The following is a 10,529-nucleotide window of genomic DNA, read 5'->3' as shown; positions in this document are numbered from 1 at the left end:
GAGGAATAACTTGGGCACCTTCACTGGCTGGGGCTCCCCAGGGGCCAGTGCCCCAAAGAACCCTAACCGGAACAAGGACTCTCTCAGGGAAAGAGTTAGAAATGTGGAATTGACCATTATTACATCAACACTGAATATGAAGGCTCAGTTGTGATGCTGTCCCTTACCTTGTACTCAGATCTCAACAAATGAATGTCCACAGAGGCAAAAGTAGACTTGTGATTGTTTTTATTGTGCCTATTATGAAAAACATAACAAAACTCAGGTAGCAAAGATGGCAGCTTCCAGAAATGTAAAATAAAAGGTCTCCAGGAAGTTATCTGGATACAGAGCCCCAGGAGCTCTATGGAAGCTGCACGCCAAGTGTACTCAGAGGCGAGGGTGCTGCGCTGCTGACGAGCTGGCGGACGTGAAGGATAGAGAGGTACTGAAGCCCCCGTGGATGCCCCCCAGCCCCATCCCTGAGTCACGGCAGAAATTGTTCTCCATGCAGAGTGACATTTCCTGTCTGCCTAGCGGTTTGTAAACCTGTTCTGCAATGATGACACATAGAAAAAAAACATGCGAACTGAAATAACACAAATGCAGAAAGAAAGGCCCGCTATATCTCCAGCAGACTCTTCTAGTGACAATAGCCAATGGAGAAAAGTGGACCCTTGGTGCCACCATGGGTTAGGAACTCTTCCCATTGTCACAGAGTGCTGGTCTCCCAAGCAGACAGATGGCGATGATGACGGTGTAGACCATGCTCTTGATGATAAGGAGGAGGTAGGTGTAGTAGGCAGAGGTGTTCACAAGCTGCACCTGTCGGGGGTCTAAAAGAAGCCATCGGTTAGTTTCACACATTTCTGATGTCCTGGGTTGAAGTGACTCTCTCACCAGTACAACTGGAGAGTAAACATCTACACCACCATCACCACTAACACCACCCCCAAGACTACTCAGAATCCAGTTTGCCGACCAAGTCTGTAAAAAACCTGTGAAATTCACTTAGAATATTCCAAAGTATTCTAAACGATGGTTGTGTTTGTAATTCATGAACCCAAGGGGGAAGAACCATTGGTGATAGATAGCTTTTAGCATTTCTTCATCCCTAGCATGTCCCTATGTAAGAATACTAGGCAATATCCATTAACCACAAACTAAATGTCAGTTGAGAACTTTGCCTAGAAAGCCTTAATCCTCTTTAATTTTGCAATAACATATGAGATTATTACTTTCACTCCCATTTTCTCATACTGAGGACAGGGAGAGGAGCAATTTGCCTGATTTCATGCAACTAGTAAGTACGAGAGGCCAGATTTCAATCTCAGCAACCTGGTGTTTCAGGACGCATTCTCAGCTACTCTGTCATCCTGGATCTCCACATGCAATGAATACCCAAGACACCCAATGATTATGGATAAATGTAAAGTTGGATGATGATAAGGAAGATGATGACGAGTAGCCAGAGCCCAGGAGCCCCTTGATATTGGACATGAGGACAAATCAGCAGGACTAGAGCCAATGGTCCTCATCATTTCCTTTGTGCATACGCGGGGAGAAAGGGCCAGGAACTACTACTTATACTTAGAATGTACTCACAGGTACTTATTATGTGGCTGCTAAATGAGATACCTGAAGCAAGACACTCCACATAGGGGGCCTTGTGTTTTCCATAACTGAGCTGGGTGTTATTTGTGTCATTTGTGGTTGGCTCAGAAAATGTAAATAAGCTAACCCTATTCCTGCAAATAAATAATTAAGACTGGGGTGTAAGTCTGGATTCTGGCACACGAAGTCCTGCCATCACACCCCCTCCCCTGTGCAGTCTGTCTCAGGGCCTTGGGTTTGGGATGTAGAGGAAGAATGAAACCTGAGTAAGTGTATGAAGTCTTGATTCATCTAGCCTGGGGCGAAGCCCGGATCTCGCTGTGTGGCATGATACAAGGGACGTACTTAATCTCAGCTCCTTGTCCTCAGGGGCAAAATGGGAATGAAATACTCACAGTGAGTGTTAAGAGAATTCAACAAAATGCACTGACAGTAACATGATGCCTTTTGTCCGAGAACCTCTCAGCATCATTTACTAAGTACCAGCAAGAATAGAGACTTAAAAAAAAAAATCTAAAGCAACAGCATATTTTCCTCAGTTAGTAGAAACAAAGGCCACAGAAATGCATGAAGTGCGTTGTTAACAGACGTCAGAGCCCCTCACTGCACCCCTACTTTACAGGCCTCTCCTTCCCAAGCCAGCAGTTACTGTGTGAAGATGACTCCTGGGAAATGATGGACTGACTTAAATTACCACTCAGTCTATTTTGCAAGATCCTGCCATTGTGAGGCTTCTACCCAAAGCCAGAGAAGTTCAAAAGTTAAGTTGATCGGAAGGAAACAATGCTATAGCCTAACATACAGGAAACAAGTACAAAACTTACCATTTTCATCTTTCAGAGAAGCTTTTGTGTAGTTAACAGCAGCGAGCTCTAAAAGAAATGAGAGCAAGTATTATTCTGTTGTTCATATCCATTATTTGACTCGTGTCTGTACTGTGGATGGTTTGATGGATGGATAGATAGATAGATAGATGATAGAGAGATAGATAGATAGATAGATAATAGAGAGACAGATACACAGATAGGCAGATACACAGATAGATAGAATCTGTCAACAGATAAGAAAGAACCATTACAAATAGGAGCCCACAATTCCAGAAATGTTGCTCTGGTTCCTTGTAATTCTTTGTAGATCAATTCATATACTGTATTTCTGTGCAGGAAGATGTTGAAGTTCATGAATTTTTTTTCTTTCTTCCTCACAACTGGGGAGTAATATCTAAGACTATATCTTGTTTTCCCTCTGTCCTCACAGCTCCCAGCACAGTGCCTGTGGCAAAGTAGGTGTTCTGTAAATACTTGTTGAATGGAAAAACATCCAGAAACAGTAGCTGCTGTAAAGTCCTGAGCACACACCACTCACATGAAGCGTGGCCACCAAAACAATATCGTCCAACCCAAGAATCCACAGCAGAATCTTACACGTTGGAAGAAGGCTGGTGTAGGTCAATTTCCCATGTAAAAACGGAAGCGGCCTTACCTTTCCAAATCATGCACACCCCGGTAACCGCAAGTCCCGCACGTGATTTTCTAGAGTGGAAGTGTTTGTGGACATGACAACAAGGCTAATGAAAGCCAGTACCCTTAGATGATTATTCCTGTGCCAGGCACTCTGTGAAAGTTCACGTGCGTTATCTCATCTGATCCTGGTGACACTGACATGAGCTGGATTTGGAGGACTCCATGTTACACGCAAGGGAATAGGATTTAGAGTCTCTAAGTACCTTGCTGAGAATCATACCAGTGACGGGCAGAGCCGGCACTCAGGGTCGGAGGTGGGGGGTTAGATGAGCTACAGCATGTGGAACGTCCCTTGTACAACAATCCATACAAATCAAACCTAAGTCCACCATCGTGGACTCTCATATATCTCTTCCGGATACCCTCATTACTTTTACCAACTGACCATTTATTACAGAAGCTCAGGATCTGGGTGTACTTTCTGCAGGGATAGGATGATAGGCAAGTCACATCGATAGCTGCCTGAATATATAAAACATGAGATGAGGGTTGTATTTATCTAGAATGTAAAAACAAAACAATACAAAAACAAACAACCAAAATAAAAAACATCCAACATACATACAAAGACAAAATTCCTTAAAAAGTACATTGACTGTGGGGCACCTGGGTGGCTCTGTCGGTTAAGCGTTCGACTTTGAATCAGGTCATGGTCTCACATCTGTGAGTTCAAGACCCATGTCAGGCGCTGTGCTGACAGCTCAGAACCTGGAACCTGCTTCGGATTCTGTGTCTCCCTCTGTCTCTGCCCCTCCCCCACTCACGCTCTGGGTCTCTCTGTCTCTCAAAAAATGAATAAACGTTAAAAATTTTTTTACAAAGATCATTGACCGGTGGATGCAGAGAGTCATGAGGTTGTTTTGATTTATCCTTTTTCTGTTCAAATGTGTCCTTGTCCCTACACACGTGGTTCAGGTGTGCAATTGTATGCCTTCCACACAATCTAATTTTGTCACTCTTTTTTTTTTTTTTAAATTTTTTTTTTTTTTTAACGTTTATTTATTTTTGAGACAGAGAGAGACAGAGCATGAACGGGGGAGGGTCAGAGAGAGAGGGAGACACAGAATCTGAAACAGGCTCCAGGCTCTGAGCAGTCGGCACAGAGCCCGACGCGGGGCTCGAACTCACGGACCGCGAGATCATGACCTGAGCCGAAGTCGGCCGCTTAACCGACTGAGCCACCCAGGCGCCCCATAATTTTGTCACTCTTAAAAAGATGGGTTTGAGGTATAAACTGTCAAGTAAATCCCAAGAAGGAAACTGTTAGTATAATTATGTTAAATGTTAAAATATTCTCAAAAGCTGACTTTAAAATGCCTTAAATGTCTTTCTTTTCCATACAGTGGCTTTGGTCACCATACTGCGCATCTGGAACTAATATAGCACTACACGAGAACTAACTGGAATTCCAACAAAAACTTTAAAAACGATAAATAAAAATCCCTTATCATCATGCATTGGTGAGCTACCTCACTTTGTCTCCATCTGATTCAGAAATGTCCAGCGTCTGGGCAGGACCTGGCGTCAGGTGGAAAGGGTACTGGTGTGATGTGTGCCCGAGGCTCCATACCTTTAGTGTTACAGAAGGAGCACTCGGTAAGGTCCCTCTTCTACTGGGGGTTCGAGGGCTCTCTTCCTCTGATGACGTGTCTAAAATACCCAGTCCCCAGGCTTTAAACTGTGACCAACAGGATCCTTTGCACTGTGATCTTAGAAGGCTTCCGTAACCTGGTGGTGACAGACTTGAGCAGAAGACAGGGTAGACATACACCCTCTGGACAGGCTAGCATAGGACAGAAAGGATCAGCAGAAGGTTGTACACTGAGAGAATCCCAGAAAGTTTGCAAGGTTTTCCTTCAGGCGCCTATTACTTGCCCACTAAAATAGGAGCCTTGGTCCCTGAAGATCACAGAAGATGTGCCCCAAGGGGGAAACCCACTTTTTAAAAGTGTCTTTGCCACAGGGAGGGCATCAGCCTCTCAGCAGGGAAAGGCTTCAACCCTTCCAGAAATGTACAAACAATAACCGGGGTGTGTTGACAGCCTGCACTAAGTGGCAGTGGCATGAAGTCCGGCTGCAGGTGTTCAAGGGGTCCCCAGGGAGGAAGTCTGAAGCTTCTGGAACAAAAAAAAAAACGATGTTTCCAAGATTATGCACCTAACAGGTTAGACACTCAGGGTAAGTCATTTTGTACTATTATTTAAGTCTTACCACTGATGCCTGTTTATAATTCGAGCCATCTTAAATGCCTCATGGTGGGTGAAAGAGTGAAAACACAAAACTAAAAAAAAAAGCAAGAAAAACAGGGTTTGTCAGGGAGTCAGAAAGAACCAAGTGACTGTCTTGGTTTTCCCTCAACTCCAACTCTTTCTTGAATACACTGCCAGTTTGTTCACCTTGATTTCCCGGATTCAGAAGCACACCGGTGCTATGGTACAAGGTGATTAGGACAGCAAGTCTGGCATGAGAGGCCATCTTTTTTTTTTTTTTTGGAGAACCAGAATGGACTTTATCTACAAGTGCCACAATCTTATAAATACACTGTAAGGAAAATTTAGTATGAATTTAGTATAAATTTAGTATAAATTTAGTATAAATTTAGTATGAATATTTATTTGACAATGCTCCCCGTTAACATATCAAGTAAGCCAAATTAGTTTAACAAATCCTTTGGAATGTTCCAGGTTAAAGAGACCTAAGCAGACCAAACTCCAAAGAAAACAAGCAAAAAACCACAAAACCCTTAGCCCTTTGGACAGAGAGAAAACCAAATTCTAATGCTGTATCAGCTTACTTTTGTTTTGTTTTGTTTTTTTTGTTTTGTTTTGTTTTTGTTTTGTATTGTTTTGTTGTTTATTTGTTTGAGAGAGAGAGAGAGAGCAGGAGCAGGGGAGGGGCAGAGAGGAGAGAGAGAGAGAATCCCAAGCAGGCTCCACCCTGCCAGCCTGGAGCCCAATTTGAGGCTAGAACCCAGAACCCTAAGACCATGACCTGAGCCAAAACCAAGAGTAGTCTTTTAACTGACTGAGTCACCCAGGTGCCCCGGGATCAGCTTACTTTTGCTTTGAAAATTCTTCATGCCAATATTAGTCAGTCCTGACCACACATAACATTCCTTTCCAAATATCCCATGTTTGCAAATCTTTACTACTTTCTTTTTTACATTCAGAACTTGTCTTGATTTACCTTATTTATGTATTTATTTATTTATCTATCTATCTGTCTATTTATTTGTGTTTATTTATTTTTGAGAGAGAGAAAGAGCACAGCCCAGGAGGGACAGAGGGGTGTGGGGACAGAGGATTCCAAGCGGGCTCCGTGCTGACAGCAGAAAGCCCAATGTAGGGCTTGAACTCACCGACCCTGAGATCATGACCTGAGCCGAAGTCTGATGCTGACCCAGCTGACCCACTCAGGCGCCCTCTGAATTTACCCTCTTTAAATGAGCCTCCCTTTGGAGAAAATTCCTTTCTTTCTTTTTCTTTCTTTCTTTCTTTCTTTCTTCCTTTCTTTCTTTCTTTTCTTTCTTTCTTTTCTCAAAAAATAACTCCATGCATCAGACTTTTCCTTGCTAAAAATACACACCTTATGTTCTTTGCTTTCTGGGTTGTTTCCCTTATTATTTCCAGTAGTCTTCATTAAATTTATCAGAATTCTTAACTCTTGGAAACCTTCATTTTTAACAAAAGTTAATAAGGAATCAGTTGTGAACTGTCAAACAGCATCCTTTGGATTGGCAAACTTGTGGATACATTTCATAATTCTTAGAAACATCTGCTTCCTTATAAAACAATCTTTCAGTAAAGCACAAAGTACATTTACAAGCAGGCCCAAAAGTATCTTCAGTTTCTCTGCATTAAGAAAACCAAAAAGAGATAAACTTATGTTCCTTAATTAATAATTTCCTATTTATGGGGCATCTGGGTGACTCAGTCAGTTGAGTGTCCAGCTCTTGACTTTGGCTCGGGTCATGATAGTTCCTGGGTTTGAGCTCTGTGCTGGCAGTGCAGAGCCTGCTTGGGATTCTCTCTCTCCCTCTCTCTCTCTCTCTCTCTCTCTCTGTCTCCCTGTCCCTGCCCCGCTCACGTGCTCTGTCTCTCTCTCTCCAAATAAATGAATAAACTTCAAAAAAAAGAAATAAAAAATAATTTCCTATTTATTTTAAGTTTTTATTTATTTTTAAGAGAGAGACACAGAGACACAGTATGAGCAGGGGAGACAGAGGCAGAGAGAGAGGGAGACACAGAATCCGAAGCAGGTTTCAGGCTGTGTGCCATCAGCACAGAACCTGATTCGGGCTCGAACTAATGAGGCATGAGATCATGACCTGAGCCAAAGTCAGACGCTAAACCCACTGAGCCACCCAGATGCCTTAATAATTGACTATTTTATCACACTTGGAAATGATCTAGATATTTAATGAATTTAACGTAATTTAACAGGTGACCTCACTCAGCAACACTTTAAGGTTTTAGTTCCCCCAAAGCTTTGGGAAACGATTTACAACTTTATCTAAAAATTTTTATTTTATTTACATCTATTCAATTTACTTGTTCCTAAAAGTTGAGCTGAAATTACCCATAAAAATTTTATGAGACGTGGGGAGGGATGGGTTAAATAGGCGATGGGAATAAGGAGTGCCCTCGTCCCTATGAGCACAGGGTGACCTATGAAGTGCTGAATCACTGGATTGTACTCCTGAAACTAGAGCCACACTGCGTGCCAACTAACTGAAATGAAAATAAAAATACTAAAAAACAAAAACTTATGAAACATCAAAGTCTGTCATTCTCCCAAGCTGTTTTTTTAAAACATTTTGTAACTGAGATCCCATCTACTTATTTGAATTTTAGTAAACCCAGGCACATGAAAGTTCTAATTAATTTTCGTGCTGACGATTCTAAAAAGATGTCTGCTTTGCTTAAATAACAACCAGACACAGGCCCGACATGTGAAGTTGACATGCACATGGGATAGTTTCTCCCTTTCTGAGAGGCCTAGAATGCCCAGTCCTCACAAGTGTTTGTCTAAAAACCAAAGAACTATAGAGCTCTTTGTAAACGAATTTTGACAATGTCTTCAGAGAGAAAAATATCTCACATTGACAACGTGCATTTGTGGACACACAGATCGCTGCAAAGACCCTGGGGTCACTGACATTCATGGAGACATTTATAGAGAAAGTGTTAAGATTTGTATGTGTCCCTGGAATTACGAAGGACACTGAGCCAGGGTGTAGGCACAGGAGCCCTTTCGCAGTTTGTATTTTAAAAAGACCTCTTGGGGCGCCTGGGTGGCACAGTCGGTTAAGCGTCCGACTTCAGCCAGGTCACGATCTCACGGTCCGTGAGTTCGAGCCCCGCGTCGGGCTCTGGGCTGATGGCTCAGAGCCTGGAGCCTGTTTCTGATTCTGTGTCTCCCTCTCTCTCTGCCCCTCCCCCGTTCATGCTCTGTCTCTCTCCGTCCCAAAAATAAATAAACGTTGAAAAAAAAAATTAAAAAAAAAAAAAAAAGACCTCTTTAGGGGCGCCTGGGTGGCGCAGTCGGTTAAGCGTCTGACTTCAGCCAGGTCACCATCTCGCGGTCCGTGAGTTCGAGTCCCGCGTCAGGCTTTGGGCTGATGGTTCAGAGCCTAGAGCCTGTTTCCGATTCTGTGTCTCCCTCTCTCTCTGACACTCCCCCGTTCATGCTCTGTCTCTCTCTGTCCCAAAAATAAATAAACGTTGAAAAAAAAATTAAAAAATAAATAAATAAATAAATAAATAAAAAGACCTCTTTCCCTTAGTTTCCCTCAGTCCCAGGCACTTGTGAGCTGTGCTTACATTTCGAGGACCTGATCAGATGGATCACTCTGAGGACAGAGAAAGAATGCAGGTTCCTGCAAGAAGGACTTTGCTTTCCTAAAGCCAACCATCTATAAGCTTTTTTCTAGGACTAGGAGAAGTGTGGGGTTGGGTGAAGGGACAGGGGAACTCTGGATTGACCCAAGAGCTGCGTTTCTAGTTCTGTTCGCATTTGTCAGGACAGCTGCTCTCAGTGTCTCAGACTTGGATGTTACTGCGTTCAGGACACAAGACTCCGTGTGCACCACCAACAATTCTCTTGGAACCTTGCTGACTTTTCTAGCGGGGGAAGTGCGGTCGGAAAGGTTGGGGACTTGGCTCCAGGCACACCTTTCTGCCAGCCCAGCTGGGCTCTGGCCAAACAGGCCAGTTCCACAGGGTTCCAGATAAACATGCCGGCTCAACCGGGCTCTGGGCATAACCCTTGCAGCCCAAGCTGACCTGTCCTGGAAAGGAAGGCCCATTAGATCAGCAGCCCGAAGGCAAGGAGAGCGGAGCTTCGAACCAAGAGGAACTCACCCTCAGCCCTTGAAACCGGTGAGGAGGACAGTGAACTCAAAGGGCTCACAGTGACCACCCCTGTGTTTCGCCTTGTCTCTGAATGCCCCTGTGGGTCTACTTCGGATCCTCTTGCCTCCACCACACCTGTTATAGAACAAAAAGTCAACCAAGTAAATGTTAAAGATCCAGTAGCTGTATTCGTCAATCAATGTGTGAATCAGCATCTCATCTAGCACTTAGACGGGAGCTCCAAAGGAGGATAGGAAAGGAATATTTTAACAACAGACAGGGGGCGGAAAAAAGGAGATTATTAGCAAGGAGTCCACTGATTTAGGCAAGGTCACCTTCATGGGGAAGGAAGGGGTCAATTAGGAAAGTACCTGGCGCTGGCTAGGAAATTCCCTAGGTGACAGGTTAAACGTTACTCTTCTGGGGGTTGCAATTGCACTGGGATTAGGTATTAAGTCTTGGTGGAGTGACTCAAGCTTTTAAGTTAAGTGTTGCCATTTTGGGACTACGGGTTTTATTGTTTGTTTATTTGTTTAACACTCCCAGAGGACAAAGGACAAAGTCTTACCTCAGAAATATAGCAAAGCTCTTCACATGTCTTGCTATGTGTTTGTTCCCTGCTGCTTAAAAAGTGCTTGTTAACCACAGAGCAAGTAGAAACTGGTTCCTTCTTATGGGCCCTCTGGGGCCCTGGTCTTTTATGTTCATGTTCAGGACTTGACTTCTGAGTCTAGAGAGTTCCTGGCTCACAGCCGGGCCAGGGCACATTCAGCTCTGCCCCCATTGTCACATATGACCAGACTCTGCACCAATGGGGCTCCTTCAGGACACCATGTCTGAATCACCAGGGACCCTGGGTGATTAGGCAAAGTGTATTCGCCCTACTGTAGTGGTCCTCCTGGGGACAGTGGTCCATCCCACCTCCCTCCCAGGCCTGGCGCACACTCGGACGGCAGGAAGTGTTTGCTGGGCAGCATTTCCCAGGGGTAGAAATACATCCATTGTGGACAATGGGAGAATGTTTGTACACGTAACCTCACCCCTCTCCAGTTACCAAATT

At 43.9% G+C, this 10,529-nt stretch overlaps 1 gene segment (V, D, J or C); it reads right to left on the bottom strand.

Moving 5' to 3' along the window:
- Window positions 1-211: 211 nt before the first annotated feature.
- Window positions 212-10,529, bottom strand: part of LOC125160181 (T cell receptor gamma constant 2-like) — a 33,611-nt gene continuing 23,293 nt past the window's right edge. Inside the window, 3 exon segments of the C gene segment in view lie at window positions 212-815; window positions 2,418-2,465; window positions 9,479-9,604. Coding sequence covers window positions 673-815; window positions 2,418-2,465; window positions 9,479-9,604 — 317 coding nt within the window.

The sequence above is a fragment of the Prionailurus viverrinus genome, chromosome A2 (genome assembly GCF_022837055.1).
Source record: "Prionailurus viverrinus isolate Anna chromosome A2, UM_Priviv_1.0, whole genome shotgun sequence".
Taxonomy (NCBI): Eukaryota; Metazoa; Chordata; class Mammalia; order Carnivora; family Felidae; genus Prionailurus; species Prionailurus viverrinus.
This window is presented reverse-complemented; position numbering and strand designations above follow the sequence as displayed.